Source organism: Aphis gossypii, chromosome 3 (genome assembly GCF_020184175.1).
Source record: "Aphis gossypii isolate Hap1 chromosome 3, ASM2018417v2, whole genome shotgun sequence".
Taxonomy (NCBI): domain Eukaryota; kingdom Metazoa; phylum Arthropoda; class Insecta; order Hemiptera; family Aphididae; genus Aphis; species Aphis gossypii.
Window position 1 is genome coordinate 2,969,085 of NC_065532.1, and position 25,667 is coordinate 2,994,751.

At 25.4% G+C, this 25,667-nt stretch overlaps 1 protein-coding gene across 3 annotated transcripts in view; it reads left to right on the forward strand.

The window, feature by feature from the left end:
* Positions 1–25,667, forward strand: part of LOC114128981 (hemicentin-2-like) — a 364,378-nt gene that overhangs the window by 78,321 nt on the left and 260,390 nt on the right. For all 3 annotated transcript variants that reach the window (XM_050204625.1, XM_050204624.1, XM_027993598.2), the window contains exon 2: positions 22,631–22,823. In XM_050204625.1, the coding sequence (XP_050060582.1) occupies positions 22,631–22,823 (193 nt within the window). The remainder of the gene's footprint in view (positions 1–22,630; positions 22,824–25,667) is intronic.

The window sequence follows — 25,667 nt, forward strand, 5'->3', positions numbered from 1 at the left end:
TTTTTTTTACAGAAGACTAAACTTTTTACAGCATCGTCATTGAAAATAACTATTGTTATAGTTCTTGAACTATTTTGATAGTAGATATATATATATACTTTTTAAGTGAGAAGTACATGAATTAAACAATAGCGATTTATGTACATTACCCTAGGTATAAAAATACATTTGTTCAATCTCAATTCCTGAAGGAATGACAATATATTGACTATTGAAAGTTCTGACTCAAGGGTTTTGAATATGCATGCTATGTATGCTATCAGATAGTTTGATTTTGTCCTTGTTTAACATTTACCGAGTATTTGTTTGACAGCAAATAGGTGTATTTTACTATAATTTACGCTTTGGATATGTTAGAATCCTGGATTCTGTGTTTTTTTTTTTATTGTAATCCCTAAAGCTGAACTTATGATTCTAATGTTCTTACTCTAGAGATGTGGTTTAGTTTTTGTAACTATATCTAAAAAGTTCTTCTTTGAAAATGTTACATCCAAAATAAATTGAGAATGAATCAAAATGTCCTTGAATGTTTTCAAATATAATTTTCAGGGTAATAGAATATTTTTCATCAATATACTCTTACGTTTACTCAATTGGTTTTAGATAGGTACTTGCTTATATTTTCTTAAAAATAAACTTATCAAAGTAAATGCAATTTTCGATTTTTAATTTTTCGTATATATTTAGTATTTTAAGTGTTACTAAAGAATTAAAAATATATAATCGTGAAAATAATGATCCCCGATGAATATTTAAATATTAATGTAATTTATTTGTTATTGTGTCAATAATGTTTATTTTAGAACAGTTAAAAAACTTAAACACTTATTAACCTATTTATGGTTATTAATTACGCATTGTATTCTTAACATTGAAGACATATAAAATAATAGGTTTAGAAATATACGTTGTTTTTGATATTTTAAATTATGATAAAATATTTTTCGATATTTATGAACATAACAATATTTTATTTTTTGTTCGTTAAACAAAAAACAAAAAAACTATATTGATTTTTAAATAACCAAATAAAATTACATAGCTTTATATTGTTTTCCTGGTATAATTAAAAACAAAATACAATCAATCAATTTGACAGTTCTCTATATTAAACTAAGCAACATTTGTATAATATTGCTTTCATATTTTTGAAATATATTTAAAATTTATACGTCCAGTTCTTCGACACTAAAAATGTATCTAATCCACTAATTAGAAAATTCAAATCTCATATTATATTAGTTTGAATAATATTGCAACAGTAAATAATAATAATTTAATGTCCATACTTTATGAGATATTTTAGTTTTTAAATAAAATACACATACATCCAATGTGAATAAATTAAATAACATACTAGGTAAATATAATATTATTGACAAGAATCATCCTAAAACATCTTCTGATTCATAATTTTTTCTGATGGCTTATACAAATCAATTTAGAATAAATATACATTTATAATTCTTTCCTAATACTCAAAAAAATAATTTTAAATTTTAGATTTTAAATGAATTTTTGGAATCGAAGCAAAAAACTAAAACACAATATTCAAAAGTATAAATATTTCAATCTAAAATTTATATTTCACTTATAACTCTACACGATATCCATTAAATGACTTCTTTTTAGAAAACTAAATCAACTGAAATATTTTCACATAACAAAAACCGCTGATTGCGCTTGCATAAAATTAAAAAAAAAATTAATGATATCATTAACATTTAAAATGCAAAAATATTAAATATGATATTAATTTTAACATTTTTTTTTATATTTATTATTGCCAAAGCCATATCGATGATTGTGATTTTATCTTTTAAATAATTATTTGTAATTTATATTGTAATTTCATATATATTTTATTTTATATCACATGCTTACTAGCTAACATATTTGGGTGGAACAAATGTGAAAGTTATAATATTACATTTTGGAAATTTGTACTTATTAGTAATATTGAAATATTATAAAATGAGAATGCAAGCATTGGGACCCTATTCAAACACCAAATAAATATTTATGTTCTTAAAAAAAAAATTGAATTGTACAACTTAATATAATGTAAATCGAATTTAAATATAGCTCTATTTATGTAAATAATTTAAATACACTGCTTTAATCAATTTCAAACTAATAACCATGTAACCATGCTGAAACAAAAATAAAAATAAATATGTGAATGACGTTTTAAAATTAAAATATAAAAATAATATATGTAAATGTCTAACATACATGCTTTTATAAAAATATTAAAACAAGTATATTATATTCAACTACATTATTACAACGTGAGTATAACAATAATTTAGTATACATTAGTAATTATATAATGATCATAAAAATAATTTTTTAATAATAATATTTATTTTAAATTTCGAGGTGTTATTTTTAATCGTTATATTATCAGTAGAATTAGTTTATAATGCGTCTTGAAAGTCAATAAAATATAAAAAAGGGTAATCATTATATTTTTTAAATAAACAATAACTATTAAAAATATAATCATATTATAATAATGTTTATTATGCTACTATAGTAATAATATTTAAAATTTAATTAAAAATAAACGTAAAAACCCAGAATGAGTTATAGGTATTACATTAGATATTATCGTTTTCGTTATCGGGATGTTTATTAGATATATAGATTATGTATTGCAAGTAGTCCCTATACGGTCAGTATACCTACAACATCGATATCGACCATTTCAAAATTCAAAACTTAGTGTTGTGATTTGAAACCTCTTGTACAAAGTATGCACCGATCACTTTAATGAATGTAGAGAATCGTTTTCTATACATACAAAAACTCCGTCGGACAATATAAACATCAGTTTTACTACTGCAAATCTAGAGAAATACATGGTAATTAATTCTTTTTTTTAATTTAAAAATTAATTTTCTAAATTTTTTTATTAATTTTTATAACTAGTTTATGTTAATTTTTGGTCGTGTTTTTTTTAAAATAAATAATTCTTCTATTTTGATTTTTTAAAAGAAATCATGCGCTTTTTTAGTTGCTTATTATACTTTAAAATCCGAGCCCTAGTTATAAGACCTAGACAATATTAATCTAGTTTTATAATAAAATAACCTTATCATAAATTATTAATTATATAAATAATTCATTGTTTCGATAAGAATATTAAGTCGAAATGGTTTAATCCAGGGGTCACCAATTAATACTTTCCGTGGGTCAAATTAAGAATTTGGAAAATTCTCGCGGGCCATAAAAATTCGAAGTAAATAATGTTTATTATAATATACCGATTAGGTTAGGTTACGTACTTAATTATCGACTTGTTCTATTCTTGTCTGCTAGCTGGTTAAAATTCATCCGTGGGCCGCCATTTGGTGATCCCTGGTTTAATCATTTTATATTAAGATAAGATTTTTATTATTATTATTATTATTATTAGCTTCTAGTATAAAACTAAAAGACCTCAAAACTTAAGTAAAATTCTACAAAATATTAAATTATAAATTTTTCAATTACTTGATATAGCCTTTAGGCTGTATAGTGGTGTACCTATATATTTACATAACTGAAAGAGAAAATGATAATAATATAAAATATAATGTTATATATATTTTAATGAGTTATATAAGTAGCTTAGATATTGGTAATATGATTTAGATAATAATTATGTGGAGTTATCATTGTGAGTTTATTTTTAAGGACAATGAGATGAGGAAATAGAGTGTTTAATAAAGTTCTTTTTTCAATCACGAAACTGGAAATTCAGATAGGACTTTAAAATTGTGTTTTATATTAATTCCAATCTATATATTTTTTTAATTGAAAAAAGTTTTACAAATTCAATATAAATTACTATAAGCAAAATCGATGATAAATTCTGTTAAGTACATGATTTAAATTATATGTATTGCATGGCGAGAAAAAAAATTCTGTATTTGCACCTCATTGTTGACTATTGTTAGTGTTTTCATTTGTTAGACCATGTCTGAATCAATTTCTTTAATTATTTTTTTTATCGGTTACCAGAAGTGCTCTTACAAAATATTTATAAATGTATAGATTATTTTGCATTTTTTTATTTAATTATGTGTCGTATTATAAGTACTATCAATTTATTGATGACTATTGTGAGAAGTGTGATGTGTGTGATCATAGCTTTGAGGTAATTTATAACGGAAGTAAGATGAGTATTTAGGTCTATAATGTTGGGGTCGTATTGTGAGTTATATGTACGCTGCTAATATTTGTTTTCAGTAGCTTAGGTGTACGAAAATTGATGGTTGTTTATACTAGGTATTGTGGTAATATTGATGGTCGTTCCTGCCATTTCATGTTGATTTTGATTAGTGGTATATTCTTCGATGAGCTTGGTAGAATTTTTTTGGTTGGTTAGTGATTTGGAAGTTGTTGAAGATATTTGAATGTTGTGAAACCTCATTTACTCGATAGGTTCCAATTTTCAATTTCAAAAATTTGAAGGTTAATTTTTAGATTTTGTACACACTTTGAGAAAATGTATAACCACACTTCAATCATCTCAATGAGCTATTATAATAGATTTCTGTATGACCATATACTTAAGTATGTGGTTGGTATACCAACCATATATACAAATTTATATTATAAGTGTTTTAAACTCCTATATATGATAGAACAAACATAGACATTTAGAATAATTGAAAACAATTTGTCAGTTTTCAACAAAGTGTTCAACAGTTTTTAGGTATAAAAATTAACAATACATTTTATTCATAATATATTACTCAAAATATAAAAATAATGTTTGTTTAAAATATTTTTCTCGGGTTATAGGTATCTTGCAGAAACTTAAATAATATTTATTTCCGTAGAGTGCGATAATTAAATTCATTATTTTGTTTAATAAACAAATGAATATTGATAGGTAGGCAGTAGGCACTCTATAATAATTATTAAACAGTTTTATAGGTGTAGTTTGTTTTGTATTCTGTAACATTTTCCAAAAATCTCAAAATAAAACTGTGTTGTTCATGAACAAAAAGATGTTCATATCAGCCAGTTACAGATATAATTTATATTAAAATCCACAAAGGAAAAAATATGACAAAGTAAATACCACAAACAAAATATCACCCTTGTAAGTCAAAAGTGTTTTTCTTTCTTGCACCCGTTCTGAACACATCGCACTTATGTTTGTTACAGACATTGCCTATCCATTTCCTTATTATCTATGTCCTGTGCACACACTCTATCAGTTTATTTTTGGTCCGCCTGTTTCAAAAATATAATAAACAAGCTCGTACTATAACCTATTTTTATTTCTTTATTTTTTCACGTCCACTTACACTTGAATCAATTTAAAAGGCTTACTGATTTTCATTGTTTTCTAATTACGTTTTTCTAAGATATTTCATTAATTATTTATTTCAATAGTTAGTAAAAATAAAATTGTGTACATATTATAATATAATTTAATATACTACCATGGTAGCGCTTGGTAATGAGCACAAAACATAGCATTTCATACGTAAATAAATGTCTGTGTATAATTTTATTTAAAACGATAATTACATATATAATTAATGGCAGAACTATTAATTTTATATCATCATCGTAATTCAATAGGTCATTGAACAACTTTGAGATTTATATTTAAGTGTCCACATTTCATACAATATTAATAGTTATAAAATTTTCAAATGTTTATAATAAAAGTTTATAAAATGTATATTATAATAAGTTCATAGTTTTAAAATATTTAATAACAAAAAAAAAAAAAACTAACGTTTATTGATTGTTTGACGATCGTAGTGGGAATATGAAACGGTTATGGCCAAATGCAACTGAAAATAAGCCAGAATTTTATTTTTTTAACCGAGATTTATCCTTTTTTATAAGAAATATAAATAAGATAACTGTTTTTAAATGATTACATATTAAAATTGAAATTCGAAATAGAAGTGTTTGGTGATTTGAATTTTTCGTTCAAAAGATAATTAGGTTAAAAAATATGAGGTCTATGATGGGTTTAAAATTATAAATATTATTTGATCAGTATTACCTATCGAAATTTTATAGTTTCTAAAAAATGACTGAATATTATATATATTATATCCAATTCAATTTTTGTGAAATAATTTTAAAGATCTATTATCTTTAGTTTATTCAATTAAATAAATAACTTTTAAAATAGCTATTTTTTTAAATTTAGATTTAGTTATATCAACATTTAAAAAAATGATTTACTTACAAATTTACGTTAAAAATGATTGGTTTTTATTTGAAAAAAAAATAATAACAATACTGCAACAATGTCGTAGGCCATTTTTTAAATAATACAAAAATTAAAATATTTAAAATATGGTTCTTATTTATACTTAAAAGTTTTAAAAATTATAATTTTAATAAATCATTATTTAAGAAAAACATAGTTGTGAAGATGTTAGTTACCAAAAATGGTATTAAAAAATATTTCAAAATGATTTTTGTTTAATAAACTAAACAATGAACATTGAATTATGTTATCAAAACAATAATATACTTATATACTACACATAATATAGGTACTTAAAATAAATAATTGGTCATTTTTTTTTTAAATATTATGTAGACAGGAGAAAAAAGTTATATTGATAATAGTAATGACAATAACAAATTTGCATTACAATTATTAAGATAATACTTATTATGCGAATAAGATATCATATATTGCATACAACTGGATTTGAAAAATTTCCTTTGAAAAAAATAAAAATATATAAAAATAATTATATTCAAGCTTTGGGTTTATTTTATAACTATGAATGTTTTAATTAAAAAGAAAAAATGTAAGTTGAAAAAACATAAATACAAAAACCATTATTAAAAAAAAATGTAGGAAAATCAATTTATGTGGTAGCTTCAAATTATTTTACAAATTGATTAATTAGTATTACATAGAACGTTTTGAAATTAAAGCATCTAAACTAACTTAACAGAATGGGCATTTCGAGATATTTTATTTAATCTATTTGATATGAATTTTATTGTTTTTCATTCTATAATAGTATAGCAGATAGCAATCAAGATCAATTTTAAAAATATGACAATCATTTTTGGGACTAATTAATTTATAATATATATATTTTTTCTTCTAAAGGATAATTTTAGAAATACATTTCTAAGTATGATACATGAATGCTTGGGCTTAAAATATATCATTATTATTCAGCATCTAACGTTTAACAAATAAAATCAATTGGCATTGAACATGTATATTAAACGCTAACTCAATTCTATGCTAGTAATAATTTATGTAGTTTAATACAAATCTTACAAAGAATGTTTAATACTATGAAATATTAATGAATAAAACTTTTTCTTTGTGTGTTGGAATTAACAAAATTAAATGAAAAATTCAATAAAATTAATAACTTCAGATAATTTTATTTATTAAGAGAAAAAAGTTTCCATTTTAGCTCAACATAATTCTTAAAATAAGAATCTCATTAAAAAAAAAAATAATAATATAATAATAATAATAAATAAAAACTGCTATAGTCAATGTGGAATAGTTTAGTCTTTAACTATTATTTGTAGAATTCTGTATATAGTCTTGGTATAATATTTTATCACCACAATTATAATTGTATTACTAAAGTATTTAAAAATAATTTTGAGATATCTAGTTTAAGTAGCAACAAATAAAATATAAATTTAAACAAAATTATCTAAATCTCTGTCATTTCTTGAAGATTAATAGGGTATTTATTCCTTTATGAATTATTTGCTTTTTAACCGTATCTTAAAAATCGCTCGTCAGCCATAATTTTGTCATAAGACTAATGATAAATTCATTTAAACTTGCCGTTAGCTGTGGCCGTCATGTTTTGTCTTTATAATTTCGTTTTTCATTGAAACGTGTTCTAATAACTGTTCACAAAAATAATAATGGGATTTTTATTATTGAGCTTATTAACTTGTATTCTTAAAACTAAGTTACTTACTATTTCTCTTGCTACACTTTTCAATAGATTCACATTGTTAGTAGCTATGTAATCTTTCTCAAAGTATATTAATTGTTTTTATTACTAACAACGCGTCATCAATATGGATAATTAGCATTCTTATAGGAGATATAATAATCACATACTTATGTATGGTTTTAAATAATAAATAATTTAGAGTTTATTATATGATTTGAGAACATTTATCTGATCATCGCTGTCGGATTTTCAGTACCTATTAGGTAGTTAAAATCTTCAATATTAATGTTGGTTAAACTGTATTTTATTGACAATCGTTCAACTCGTTAGTGAAAGTGGTGAGCTTCGAAGTGAATAGTAATTAAAATCATCTGTACGATTATGAAAAACATACAGTTAAAACAATAAAATATTACCTAAGTGCGCAAACCATATTATGCGCATACATATATGATTATACGAATAACGATCGCGTTCACAAGTGGGTTAATATTTTGAGCAAACAGTGTGTCGAATGAATTTAATTATCAGTACCTTCAGTCGACGCACAGCATGAACTTTTTTTTAATTTAAAAGCAACGCGTAAATTCCAGGATCAGTAGAACATAATTCATTCTATTACTGTGTTTAGCACTATGTCTCAGTGTCACAACGTTATTATTTTCAAAATCAAAATTCCGCGTTCGCGTAGTCGTCCGTACTAAATTCGTGTGCGACCTCGGAATACGAGATGGACGAGACTGTAAATCGTACGCCGTTCGAGCAGACTGTACCGCGATCGATGAAATATTAAAATTTAAAAACTTCGGACTTGCGATGAATATTATAAAACAATCCGAGACCGCGATCAGGTCGGCGACCCGGTCGTCAGGGGACCGTTTTTGAACGATGGAAAACTGTAGGTCGACAACGACGACGGTCGTCGCGGGTAACCACAACTGCAGCCGCCGAGGATTCAACGCCGACATCGCGCGAACGTATCCCGTCGGGAAACGATGAGTCATGGGTCGTACGCGATTAATCCGATACGAATCAGACGCTCACTTGACGGTTAATCACGAAAGTCTGGAATTATGTATACAAGTGTTTTCGTGTTGCGCGTTTACCTATAAACTCATTTTGTCGGACCAACAATCGCCGAGTGCGATCAGTGGCTTTACAGCGTGCAAAACGTTTTCCGGAAAAATCTTTGCGAAACACACAGCACATCGACGAGACCGCGTTTGTTTGTTCGCTACCGATTATAATGCAGTCTGCTGACAACGCTCGTGCAGTATTGTCGAACACAGTTTATCATAATGGTGTATTATGTATTACCGCCGACTAAAATTCTCTACTACCACCACCGGTACCGTTGTTTCGTCTCAGATATGAATACCCGATGGGCGCGTATTTGTGTGTGTCGGCGCTTTCGGATTTCATAAATCATTGTTGTCTGCTCGTTCGTACCGAATAGAACAGAACCGTATGCTCGACTGCGTTCGGGGTTTTTCGGTTGTCTATGAACCAAAATTTTCGCGTTTTTGTTTGGCGCGTCCTTCTAGCCTGGAGCTCCATCATCACTCGTCACCTCACCCCCAAAACGACATCCGCTCATACTCAATCGTTGTATTGTCGTCGCCACACGATAAATATCGTTCTTTCGGCGACGAACTGAACGCGGAAAAAAATTCGATAAAACTCACGCACACACGTGCACAATAGGCACATTTTCTTTGTAGGTGTTAACTTTATTATCGAATATAATGCCGGCGGCGCGGTGGTGGCGACACGGCCAGAGAACTAAATTAACGACGACACCTAGGTGAGAAATGGTGTGTTTCCTGGTTTGACAGCTGGAACAATGGGTACAAAATATGATTTATCGTTCGCACTTTGATCGGTATACGTTTTAATTCAATCGAAATTATTGTTACACCTCGCTGATATATCGACGACGGTATTATATAAGGCTTAGTGTATCTACGTGTGTTTCGCGAGAAAATCTAAAGCTATTATTAATATTATTATTGTTATTATCATCATTGGTTATTGTGTCCCTTGTTTTATTTTTACGGCGTGTAAAGGAGCTGAGCTCAAGCCGCCGTGTGCTTAAATACCGTTAATCGAATTCGTTTGTTGCCGATGCCGTCGTCGGCGGCGATAAATGATCGTTTGTCGACTATTATCATGGTTTTTATCTACGTTTCTTTCATTGTTAAGTCGTTTTTTTTCACGCGATTTATAAATTACATTTACAACCTAAATATACGATTAATGGCAACGAAAACATTTCGTCCACATTGCCAGCTTACACAAAACAAAAACAAATCGATCGAAGGTGACAATAGTACGAATTCGTGATCGGAAGCACGTCACGTATATAGCGTAAGCACATTGGAAATGGTAAAATATAAAAATTAAATAGAAAATGACCTTTCGTAACACACATTACCCATTACCTAATACCTATTACCGTGATTAATATTATAGGAATCAGAAACAATGTGTTACGTTTGGTTTTACTTTGAGATCGGTAATACTATGGTGAATGTTTTTTGACCCATAACTAAGATTACGAAGTAGTAAGCTCACTGTAAACGTAGATTCTACAGTACCACCGTTAGAGTATTTGGAACTTCTCTAGATTGCGACGATTCCCTCGGGGATAGGATAATTTGAATGTAACGTTTTTGAATATACCACTGGAGAGACGTACTTAACATTACTTCCGGTAGCTTTAATAACATACGATTATAATACATTATCATACTACAATAATTATATAGATAACAACAATTTTCGTTTTGAATGACGTATATACAAAAATTATGTATTCAAAAAGAAACGAAATTAAATTTTTTTTATTAATTTTACAATAGGAAAACACATATCGTATTTAAAATATTTTTTCATTAAAATTAGAGTCTTGTGTAGTATTTTTAATTGTACGTAAACCGTGTATTTCTGATAAAAAAAAACTATTAGGTACCTATATTGAAAGTATGGATATAGTAATTTAATATAATTTTGAAATATAATATGAAATAATTATTTTTTAAATTTATTTTAAAAACAGTTACACAATTTAGACAGCAATTATGTGAACAATAATATGTTACTAAATTGATAAAATCTAATTAAAAAAGTAAACTAAATTTTTCTCATGATCTAAAATATACTTATCAACATAATAATAATTCCCACAAAAATTTCGTTGTTCAAAATCAACTTATATACTTATAAGTTATCAATATTTTACCATAATATAACTCTTGCCATATTATTATAGAATGAGCTCGTATGAAAGTGATAAAATAATTCTTTAGTATGATTTTCAGAATGAATTATAACAATGCGCTGTCATTCCATTACATCATATCGAATTTTGATATATTATAATATTGCCGATAATATTTTCCAAGGTAAAAAATTGTGCGTTTTAGTTTATGTGCTTTAATTTTTTTACTCGTTTGTTTATGACAAAACTTCTATTGTTAATCCACGGTCCATACTCAGGGTAAAATGATGTAAACCCGTGTTTAACCCATAGTACAGGTAAAAAATGTTATTCAAAATCAAAACACCCTTCTATCTCAAGAGAAATTTAGCTCATTTTTTATATTTGATATTATTACAAATAATATGATATAAAAAATGACTTTTTTTTTTCAATTAGATAATCGATTTTCATAACAAAACAAAAACAATATCTTTTCACTGATAAATTACACAGTTTCTATAAATATTAAGGTTAGTTTTTCAAATTATAATGATTCCATAAATATCAAAATATGACTTATTGATTATTATTAAAACAAGTTTTTTTTAACTTTTTTTAAATATTCACGGTCAGATATTATGTTTTTATATTATTAATTGCATAAAAATACTTAATAGTATTTATTATTTAAAATTTTTCAAAAAATTGCATTTTATTACATGTTCAGTAAAATATTAACGTTATGATATCTATACATATTATATGTGAAAATAGAAATATTTGTCATACATGGTCTCTGAAACTACTCATATTGATTTTTTTCTAATGAAAGAGTATAGCATGGAGCAGGTTTTAAGCCACCTTTTCTGATTCTTTAAGTTAATGAAAAATCTAGTAATTATATTTTTTAATAATCAGAAAATTTGCACATATAAATTATTTTTTCATCTATGTTAGCAATTAACTATTAGTTATTATAAGAAATTAATGTTTTAGTGAATAGTTGATGTAGAAGATTAAAATATATAATAAATGATATTCATTCACACGCCTTACGTTAAATTTTATTAATAGGCAACCAAATATAACACGGACGAATTTTGTATCGGTAACAAAGTCTATGGGGATAGCTAGTATATTATACATTGTTAGTTTTAACTATTTCTTACATACTATGTTATATACATTTTACTTATCATAAGTGCTGGTAGGTACAATAGATGTAGGATTAATTAATATAAATATTAAAAATATGATAGGTTTGTGTGTGATAAAAAATTTAGTTTTAAACGTTTTTTAAATCACGAGTAGTACCTATGATTTATGGTAATATTAAGATTATAGGTTCAGTCTTCTTATTATTTTAATTCTATCTTCGTATAATATCGAGTTTCTTCAAAATTATTTTTTAGTTTCACATGGAGATAGTTCTCTATTTTTGTATATTATTATTGTTAATACTCTTTTTACTATCATAATTTTTTGAAACCTTAAACAGTGTGTCGTAAATTATTAGTATATCGATCACATAGACAACTTTTATAAAATAAATATAAAAATACTTGATGATAACTGAACTGATATTTTATCATAATTTTATTATTTTTTTTTTTTGTGTTTTAATACAATCATTTTTAGTAAGATTATTTAAATATTTTATTATCATCAACGAAATTTGATGGTATTTGTTTTTTGTGAGACTTGTATCTATCTTAAATATAATTATAGAACATATAAAATTGAATAATATTAAATTTTATATGTACAATTAATAATATTTATTTTTATACTTCATGTTCAAAGTTAAAAAATTATTTTGTGTAGTTCCATAATGTATTTAATTGTTATGTATTATTATAAATTAAACTAAAACCCCTTAAAATTCTAGTTAGTATTGAAAAAAATATTAAATTTACTAATCGAATTAAATAACTAAATAATAAAAAATTAAAGAAAATTGTCTGCCTTTTATGTGGCATATTTTATGAGTATGGCATATATCTGCCAATAAAATAAAAATGGGTTAATGGTTTTTCAATCAAAAAAATAAAATATATATATATTATTATTCAGATCAATAAAATATAAACTTTATGCCGTAATATAAGATTTTTCTAGTAAAACTAGGGTCTTGCATAGAAAAAACTAATTTATATTTCAAACCAATTAATCTGTACAGAAAAGTAGATATATTACGAAAACAAAAATGGTCTGAAACGTAAAATGCGGATGGGCTTATCGATTTTGTGCCTTAATCTCTTACGTACATTAGAAGTTTTCTTAGTTGGTTTATCACTTTTAAGATACATTTCAAAGTAATGATTTTTAATTTTAGAAAATCAATCCAGGAAATGTATCTGAACGAAACAACACAATTTGTTCTATATTTTATTTAACTTTGCGTTATTTTAATACAAGAAATAACATTGATATAGACAAATAAAAAAAAATAAGTAAAAAATATAAACATATATAATCTTGACGTTTCATGCTCGAATTTATCATTTTTCCGTGGTTCACCAAATAATATTTAATATTGGTACTAAAAACTTCCACGTCTAATTTATTTAGTTCCTTTCAAAATGCTTAGTTTGCGTAGCAGGAAAAAATAATAAGAAATTATACTAATAAATTTGTGTTTATTCGTGATTTATAATAGTTCTAGCAAACTTTTGCCACAAACATTTTCTTTTATCTTCATCGTTATTACCACCGGGATAGTTTTTGGCTCTTTCCCCAGCAATGACTTCTGTTGTCCGTAACTGGCACGCCGAGAGCAAGTTTTCATGATGCGATTACTAAAATATCGTCTGGACAACTTGAATTGTGGTGAAAAAAAAAAGTATATAAACATAGAATGTATAATATATTAAACAACTAAACATAAAATAAAAAATTAAAGAGACCGTTTTTGGTATTCTATGGGAGTATTTCGTTGAGAGTTAGTTTTATTTATTTTTATTCATGCAATTATTTTTATTATGATAATTTTCCATAATCTTCTCGACATATTATAATCTAAATAATATTTTACTAATATCACAAAGTCGTATGTTTGTTAATATTTATTTTTATGATAATAGTATTGAACTAGACTTTTACATACAATAATATTTTTCATTTTGAAGAAATTAAACGATTCTACACATAATTCTCAAAATAACATCTTTTTCGTAAAATCCTATTCAATTTACATATTTTATAACAAAATTTAATTATTATTGATAAAAATAATATAATATTTCATACATTATAATAATATGATTATTGATTATAAAATTACTGATTATGGATTCAATTTTAATACAAAAATCATTAAATCAGTAATTAGTAATTACTAATTAAATATTACTGAATAAATGTATAATAATTTATACTTTCAAGTATTATTATGGTGTCACCTATACTAGTAATTGAATAAATGAACTTATATATATTCTCATTGTTTAAAATTTGAATACACATCAAACTATTTTATTTGAAATATTATTAGATTTTAATACTACACAATTTTAGTAATATTATTATGTTCTATTTTCGCCCCTATCGTCTAATAATTGTATATTGATTTTCACTATTATAACCATTTTAAAGTTGATTAAAGTTTAAAATTCAATAATAAAAAACGTCGTGAGTACTACTTTTATTTTTATGCAGCTCGGTTTAAGTTGTATAAAATGCAATAAATTATAGTTATACACTTAAAATTTCTTTAACTATTGTATATTTATTTTTCAGCGTATTTTAGATTCTGAGCGGAGCGAGGAATGTATTGGTTTTACAATGATGTTTATTTCTTTTTCTTTTTCATTCTGTAAACACTTTTTCTCCCTCTAAACTTGCTCAAAAGTACAAGTGTAGCATATTTTCTGGAAGGTTATGTTCTTGAGCTGGTACTTTAAAGAGGTCAATTTTGAATTTTCGATACGGTTCTCGAAATAAAAGCGGTTAAAGAAGAAAAAAATTACAATATCTTGATTTTGTACTATTCAATAATTACAGACGACGTTTTCTACCAGAAATATTGCTTCAAATGAATAATGACAAGAAACCTTTTTTGTTGTTTTTGTTTCGTTCGGTTTAAATTTTGGAACATTTTAGCCATTTTTTAAACTATTTATGAACATTTTGTTTACTTATATTATTCTTACCTAGACATGGTAAAATTTTTAAAACATTTGAGCTTTTTCTTTTCTTTTATATTTTTTTTTTCATTTTTATGATATTTCCTAATTATAATTATACAAATTACCTATTTATATAAATCGTTCTTAAGTTGTTCTTAAAACGCGTTGTTTTTCCCCATAGAAACGAATAAAATTAAATAAGAAGATACCCTCGTCCGCACAGATTCGTTTTTTATCGAATGCAATCATTGCATTCAAATCGAATACCTATAGTAAAATTACACTATCCTATCCGAGGATCGAAGGGATGATGGACAAACATCCACTTCCAAAATGCGCTGACCTAATTTTGTTTTATTGAAAATATTAAATTAAAAAATTAAAAATTTGAACACAATATTATAAAACGTCACGTTAATTATTATTTCAAAGATATTCATAGGTATGTAATATTGTTCCTCCTACGCAGATATACACCTATTTTGCCTATACGATACGCCGTTTCTATTTTGAAACATACGTCTACATTATTATGAACAATAAAAATGTTACATGCAATATTATATTATTATTACTTTGAGTTAAATTTTCTTAACATTAAGCCATTTAAGCGTTTATTTTAAAAAGTGCATATTTTCAGAAAATATTTAAAAACTAGTTTAATTTATAGCAGTGTTAAAAATTGTAATCCAATTCATTCTTCATTCAATAAATTCTATCTCAACTATGTAATATTTCATAAAAAATATAACTTTAAAAAATATTACTTGAAAATTGAAATATAACCTCGTATCATAATATTAATTCCTAGAAAATATAAATTATGAACATTATTAGTTATTACTATTATTAGTTTTAAAACCAAATCCAAAAATGGTGTTTAAATGTTTTTAATTAACAAAAAAATTATGTTTGGGAAATAGTGATTCTAAAATATTCAAAAATATATTTCTAATATTTCTATTCAATTGAGATAATTTGAAAAATAAATTCAATGAAATTTTTTTTATTGTTTAATTTGAAAAAATATAATTCATATTAAAATTTTAATTTATTTTGAACGAAGTATTTAAGTTCTTAACATTTTGTTTTATTTTAATTTATTTCGTTTGATTAAATGTATTATCATTTTATACAGAATTATTTTTAAAATTTAAATCGATTTAGTTTTCAAGTGTTTAAATGTATATATTCCTATACTAAATATAGGATAAGATAAAGTTCAAAATATAATTTTTCATTTTGTCAAGAAGTTGTATTTCTACTTTATTATATTGTAAAGAAATTGTAGAACATTATTTAAAAGATCAATATTATAAGTTTCTATTAAACTTTACAGTGTGTCCCTGAAATTATTAAATTTTCAGTGTTTATTTTTGCCTATAATTTTAAAATGGTAAATATTATAATAAAATGATTACAATTGTTATAAGTAAAAAAAAAATAAATATATTTTAAATAATAATTTATGAATAATTATACATAATTATTTGGTTCATTACATTGTTATTAGTTATTTACAAGCAGTATTTTACAAGATTAGGTTTTTTTTTTTTGGGGGGGGGGGACAATTTAAAAATTCACATAAATCTAAATAAGCATTATAAAAAAAAAAAATTGATGATTATTTGAGTAAAATAAAATATATACTATTACATGTTTAATGTGTTGTAATTGTTCTGTATTTTGATTAAATTACTACATATTAATAAAAATAACTAGTCATTCAACCCTATCAATAATCAAATTCATTTTATGTGAATGAAATTTATTTATCGACATGATAGGAGAATAATTTCATGAAATGTATTTTAGTTTATCAAAACGTAACAATGTTTTTGTTTGTGGACAATTGTTAACATTTAGATTAATTTAAATTACATTTGAGTTTCACGTATCACAAATTTACTCAAGTCTAATAAAATTTAAATCAATTTAAATATTATTTTTGGTGTTTATATTTAAATATGCTTTTTGTGGAATATATTTTATTGGTATAGTCTGTAAAAACTGTATTTTTTTTTTTTTTTTTTTGTAGCACTTATTCAAACTTAAAATTGAAAACGCCTCATTTTTTTCTCATGAAAAATTCATAACAACTACAGTTAGAATAAAAATAATATAATCGATACAAAAACCAATTTTTTTTTCACAATCATTGTTTTTCTGTAAAAGTTTAACATTGATTTTCAACTTAAAGACACGTATTATTTAAACTTCTACAATTCTGGTATCTCATTTTTTTTTCATAGACCAATAGACCATTTATGTTTTATAACCAATGATTTACAATTATTACTTTAAAACAGTATGCACATACTATATCTGTATTATTTATTCAAACAGGAATAATATATGGTTAGGATTTTAGTCTTACTTAGCTCTGAATTAAATACTCAATAAAACATTGCTGCTAAATAAAATATTTTTCAATTGTTTTAAATAATATAATGTGATAAGACTCTTTTTTTTTTAATTGAAATTGAAATGTCGAGAAATTATAATAAGTAATATCATTATTTTACTAAAAATATGATAATTTTAACATAATTGAGCACCTAATTATACTCGTATTTTAGTAATACATTAAAATATTTTTATCAAAATTATTTAAACTTAACTAATAGTTTTAAAACTATATATTTTTGTAATTTTTCATAATTTGCTTTGTAATTAATAGCACTAGATGATTAAATAATATAATAGTACAATTTAAATTTTAAATATAACTGTGCAGGATGAATGATTGTTGTGAACTTCAATTTCCTATGTCATATTCTTGTAAGATGGAGAAAACACTTGTAGGCATCTCCTTAATAATATTATAATACAGTTAAATAGAGGTCATACAAATTATATTTATTTCAAGCTGAATATTATTAGTGACCTAGGTATAATAAGAGTTTCTCAACGTTTCCTGAGATTATTTAGGATCTCAACGCTCAAGTACCACTTTAACGTCATCTTTCACATAGAACAAAATAAAATCATTCAATCAACCTATTTTAAAACTACTTTCACTTTTTCAATGTAAAAAATCGCTCTCGATATTTCACTCTAAAAATATTTCCGTTGTTTTGTAATCTCGATGAAACTTGCTCTGTAAAAATGTAAAAATGTTTTTTTTTTTTTTTTAGTGCGAGTATGAAATACGTATTATTTTAACCTGACGATACTTGACAACAATGGTGTCACAAAAATACGATAAAACTAAAAAAACGCAAAATGGTGCACGGAATAATGTATTGAGAATTAAATTATATAAGTATTATGTTCAAAAACACCTAGAATTAAGAAAAATAAGTACAATAATGAATTCAACGCATTATAATAATAATATGTATTTGTCGATTTCAGAAACGCACTTAAAAACGCTACTACAATATTTTAATGATTAATTCAGTTACCACTATAATTTTTTCATAATAAGCAACAACAGTAATAATAATAATAATAATAATAATAAATTTAAATATACACCGTGGTAGCAAAATATTATAAGACCCTGAAAAAACATCTCTTGGCACGATAAGAATATATTTTCAAACTATTTGTTTTTTTTTTGTTTTTTTGTTTTGTTTTTTTTTTTTTATCAAAAGCAATTTAAACGATTGTCACGAATGCGGTATTCGCATGTTAATGATCTTATCGTCAGCTAGATCGGTTCAAGAAGTCATTCGCTCAAACCATAAGCAAGAAATGAACGTTTCGTTTTTCATTTCAAACGCAATAAAATATAACGTGTTTCATTTTTCCGATATTATATTTTAGTCACGTGAACCGTTCTTATGGCAATCCAGAATGTTTACATCGTCGGGATCAGATGTAAATGGTTACATGTTTGATTGGTATCGGTTATCAGGCAACATCATTAACGAAATCGTATCAATCATCAGAGTATTGGTATAAAATATCAAGCTCTTATTTTATTTTATCACAATTAAGTGTTATTGATAATGGTTTCGAGTGATTTATCTTCTATGAGTTTAGACATGATTCAATTATAATTAAATTCGAATCCAGCCAAAATCGGTCGAAAGTTCGATAAAGCTAATTTCTGTTCAATATTAATTACTGGGAAAATTTTATGAAAACAATTATATAATTAAACGAACCAGATGAACGCCTTAAAGGTATTACTGAATAACTTAACTGAAAACAGTTGATAAAAATATTCACGTCTACTAATGTTTATTATTTCATGTCATTTAAATAAATTATTATAGGGTATAATACGTATTATTATACCTAATCGAAAATAATATTCTAGATTTTAAAGCGTCAACTAGTAGATCGAAATATATATGAAGTCTAGAAAAAATATCACGGGAAAAAGTTCACAGAAACAAAGCCACTAAAAGAACCAACATAATTAGGTATCTGTTAAAAATAAATAAAATAAAATTTTTACTAATTTAGTAATATATAATTTTTAATCAAAGAAATTTTACATTATAACTCAAAAGTCATAACAAATAAAAGTTATTACGAATAGTAAATTATTCCAAAAAGCATTACATAATATTTTGTATTTTTAAAGAATATAAAAACGGTATATTAGGTATATTATAATATAATATAATATAATAGTCAAAGATACAAAATTTACTTACGGAAGACATTACTTTAATACTATACTAACATATATATTATTTGACTGACTACTTAGTACTTACAACTTTGTAATAATTGTAATTATAATGTTATTTTATAGACATTTATTAATAATTATTATTATCTATTATTTTTACTATCAACTGATATTTGATGGTATTACAATATAGTTAAAAATATTATACAGTCTACACAACTTAATTTAAAACAATAAACAATAAAATTGTTTTTTTTTCTGTTATTATAACCATAAAATATATAATAATGAAGAACAATATTAACAACCCATACTAGTAACACGTAACATAGTACAAAATTAGGTAAGTAAAAATGACTTCATTTTAATTATTAATGTTGGTAACATTGATATTAATTATAAAATAAAATTATTATTATTTTTATTTTTTTGTATTCTAATAACATAAAATATGATTATTAGTGGAATCTAGATTATTATAATTTATTATACATATATATTTATATAATTATGTATTATTAGATAATTTATTATAATAATTCCAATAAAGTACTTGCATAAATATTTTTTTACTGATAATATTTACAAAACGTATTTTGTAAAAATCCAGTTCGAAGTTATCAATAATTTGAAACATCTCACTGCCACAGAATGTCATAAATGTAATACACGTTTTTAACTTTGCGTATTTTGATTGTACGTGCACAAGCACAAGTGCGAAAATGTTTTTCATAACTATAATAGAATGTGTTCTTAAAATGAACATGCCTATAGAGCATAGAATAAATATATTCACTGAAGTGGTTCAAAAACAATATTTTCAAGTTAATGAGAGAGACATGGGTAAACTGTCATTCCCGTAGTTTTTTTCATTATTTGTTGATTTTTGTCGAGTTCTGTAGCCTGTTATTACTCACTGACACCTGCCAATATCTGTTGATACCTGTCAATATATACTGCCAATATCTGTCGATATCTACTACCCTGTGTCGATTGCTGGTAATATTTTCCGTACTTAGCTTGTTGATGTGTATCGAACGATGAATCATCGACCGATGTAATTTATTCGATTAAAGCGCTAAATCCCATAAACTATGGTTGGAAATAAAACGGAAAACAATTATTATGTGACGTATTACTTCGAATTTGGGCTACGCAGAGAATATTATGAAATATTTACTTTTAAAGTTAAATCGAGGTTTTAATGTTTTTGTGATAGATAAAAAAAAAATCTATGAATATTTCATGATTGAAAAACTTTTTCGAGTATTATTCATCCCAATAATTGTAGAAACGCCCCGTATCATATTATTATAATACAAAGATGTGCAGTGTTTGTGTAAGCACGATAAGTCTAATAGCCTTAGTTTGCTGTTTGTGGCATTATTATGATCGACATTGACTTAAACCTTATTATATTTTGGCGCTATAAATATTCATAAGACAGCAACTTACTCGCATATAAATGTTAATATTTGAAAGAACGTTCACAAAGGGTGATGTAATGTTTAAAGAAAAATGCAACAGTTATAGACTATAATATTATAATACATATATTATACAATAGTATCAACATGTGATTTTATTTACTTCAAGACTAAGTACAGTGAAATATTACAAGGTATATAGTAAAATTATTAATATTGCATTAATATTATATAAATGCATATAGCTGCATTTCATAATCCTTTGGCTTTGACGGTCGATTACTTTAGATGCGGCGAAGGGAAGGATTTAGATTCATCTATTATAATAATTATAGAGAATGCCGGTACGCAATATATAATATATGGGAACAGACGTTTGAATGCTATGTTATTAACTACTGGGGATTCAATGTAGACATAGATATGAACTGAATTTGATTAAATTCAATTAGTTATTAACACCTCATACGTCAAGTAAAGATTATATATAAACATATTAGTATGATAATTATAAAGTAACTATATTATAGAATGGATATTCGAGAGCTGATTAAGTCAGATCATTTTATATTTTATTAATTTTTCAAACTATTGTGATGAAAAAAACTCTTAATTCGTTTAAAAACTCCTCGAGAATAAGATTGAAATCATGTATTATTAAAAGCGCACCCTTATTGTCTTCTGTGAAAAAAACACGTGAAAACAAATGCAAATAATTGCTTCAATGGTATTGACTATTGATTATATTTGATTTTAAACGAGGAATTTTGAACATTTGCTTTGATATTTGATTATTCTCATTCTACCTACCACGAACCAGTATATTATACAATAGACTGCATCGAGTTAATAATTTGAGAATTTTAATAATTTAAAAATGTTTTATTATGACAATTTTTACTTTGAGAACTGAACAAATGTAAAGTACAATGTATCAGTCATATTTGACACGTGGTTTGTTGTCATGTTACAGTAGTTAAAAAAAAATAATGCATTATCAAGTTCCATCGCAACACTTAACGACGACACGGCTTTTAAACGTACACAATAAGATATTTTGTATCCATTGTAACAATAATAGCCGTAAACATTTAATAAAACTTTTTTTAAAAATGCGAAAAAAATACGAAGAAAAAATATAATGACAATAATAAAATATGACGTGTAGAGAGTGTAGTTAACGCTACTAAAACGCGTTAAAAACTTAAAATGTTGTTTTTTCCTAGTATTATATAAGTGTATCAACTCCGTGGATCAATTGTTTTTTTTCGGTGAAGGGGGAGGGGGGAGAATTGATTTTTAGATACCTAACATTTCGTCCATTTCCACAATATTATACAATTTTCCTCTGATTTCAGGTCACGTACACCGTCGGTGTTCGCTATGCCAGTGGTCATAAACGGTCCCAGCGGTCGTCGCGACGCGTGAAAACAGCTCACCAAACGTGTCGACGTGATCGCACGTGCACGATGAGGCCGTTCGTGGTTGGCATGGGATTGGCACTGCTGCTGGCCATCGGGACGTTCCATGGCGCCATATGTTCGCAAAACGGTAAGTAGGAAATCGGTTTCGATAAAATAATTATTTATGTATAAGTGTCGACAATCATATGTGTATCTACAGGCAGATATCGATGGGTGTTTGCGAGAAGGTTAGATCGTGTCTATAGTTTTATAGTATTTTGTTTCAAATTTCGAATTATAGACTGTGTACTACCTATAATATGTTTTATACTTCAAAAAATACTGTGATTTCCATTAAAAAAAACATTGTTTTCAAAATGATAGATATTATTATTACATGGAATTGTAATTAAACAAAAAACACAACAATAATTAGTCCCTAGGTCAATATAAAACTATATGATACAAATATCAACGTGTAATTTAATATATTTTTAAAAATATCTACAATAAGTATTTTAAAAATAATTATTGTGTACACTGCAAAAATAATCAACTTTTATGAAATGAAATGAATTAAAAGTAATTACTTATAATTATGTAATACTAATTAGTTAGGTATTACTTTATTAGGTATGATATAATTAATTCTAAATACATAATAATAGATGATAATAACAATAATTATTATTATTTGATTAAGCTATATACAAATATCTAACATGGAGTATTAACAAGCAAATACCAATTAAAATAGATTAGGCTATTAATCAAAGTATTTTATAGATTGTCCGTTTCATTTTCGTTATAGAGTTCTGCGCGAATATAAAACATTATAATATAGTTCATTAAAAACATATATTAGTGAATATCGACTTATTTTAAATAAATATCAATACTTATAATAACATCAAAAAGAGGAATTTAAGAATGACAAATCCGTTTTTAAATCATTTATATAAATAATTTTATAATATTTTTAATTTAAAAGTACAAAAAAATATATTTTATTCTTTTATTTACCATTTTTGGATGATACATAATTATACAAATGTACCTCCAAAATATCGTAGTTTAAAGTATAACATATATAGGTTATACAGTATACGACATACATATACAATGTTATCGTTGAAAAACATTATAGAACGAGTAATTTCTGTTATCTGTAGTTGTGTTTTTACAGTAAAAATCAGGGGGCATATAATGGTTTTTCTAAATAAATAACAATAATCAGAATAATGGTAATATAATAATAATCATAAAATGACCGCGCGCAACATCATCAATCGATGGACAACGCGAGTTCCGGCCAGCTGTGTCAGCTTACATATGATTTTGGATCCTGGTCGAAGTCTGTGAGCCTATCGACCAAGTACGATACTATTCTTCGTGATGTATTTTATACCCATTTCATACCCGTTGATTTTTAATATCCGTCCCGGACAAATGGGGTGGCCAGGAAAAAAAAACTAAGAGTATCGGTATTAGTTGTACACGCGAATACGACCGTAAAGTTCAGTCGACCGGAATTTATGACGAAATCCGTAACGGTGCGAGAATTAAAAACGACCGTTGGTTTTTGTTTTATGATACTTTATTGCGCGTTTCAAAGTAATATATTACTATAGCGCGGACTCGTCCCGGGCCTATATACACATGAAATAATAACGCATGTTTATTATAATAATAATATTAATGGTATTTTTCAATTTTTTTTTCTTTTTGTCATGTCAGTCTGACAAAAAGGAAAATTAATTATTCACTCTGCAAAAGTAAACGTCTACTCCGTTTTGTCTCCTATTCCTCAATTTACATCTGTGTGAGTGTGTGCGTGAATGTTCACAAATTATTTTCACACATCGGAAAAAAACTCCCGAAAATTCTTTAAAAAATTTGGATTTTTTTTTGATAGATTTAAACGGAAAGTAATGGAACTCTAACTTAGTTTTTTTTATTTTACATCAATTTCTACATAATGTACTTTTATCTTTCTGGAACTTTCTAGAGGGACCCTATTATTTCTTATGACCGACTTCTAGGTGGTATACGTGTAAGGGATTTACATGGAAATAAAATATATGATAGCAGTCTTGCCACGTCTTGAATACCCTTTATTTAAGTATGTATGATCTCGAATCCTTATGCCATGAGGCTGCATTAATGAACAGCTGTAAACCGTATAAAATAAATTTGCCTCAATAACGTTCTAATATTTAATACTTATATATATACGATTTGTAGTTTCTATTTCAACTACATTCCAATATTCGTGTTACATGAATACTACCGTTTGTTTAACAGTCGTTACATTTTGTATAATATTATAATATATTCCACATCAATCCATACGATGATACTTTAACTAAAGTTTACCATTCATAGATAAAGATTGTACTTTTTTTAATATTATTGAACATAACTAAAATTGTATTTCGATTGCTAAAATTCAAAACATGTAAATGTTGTATTCTATTATACCTTTAGAACTAAAAGTAAACATTTAACAACAAATATCTCTTTGAACACCAATAAAAGGTAATTTTTCATTTTAATTTTTAATCCCTTGCACGTATTAAAAAATAAAACATTACTACACTGTACCGTAAGGGGACTAAAATCGCCTTCGATTGATGTAGGTATAGTTGATATTATCGTCTTGTTTATGGTATCTCATTAAAATATAATAGTTATTTGATATGTTAACCGATTTCTATATATTAGTTCAGAGTAAATGTATTCAAAAACAAGTTGAAAAAATGATATTATTTACATAATATAGCGACTGTAAAAAAAAAAATAAAATAATATCTAAGAGGCAATCACTCGTTTTACCACTCCAATAATACGAATATTCGCCAAAATAATTTCGGTAACAATATTGATATTTAGTTGATAGCAGAGCATTAAAATTGCACACCAAATTTTGTCTTAGTACACCAATAAATTATTAAAAATTAACATAAAAAAATAAATAAAAATGGATTCTTCA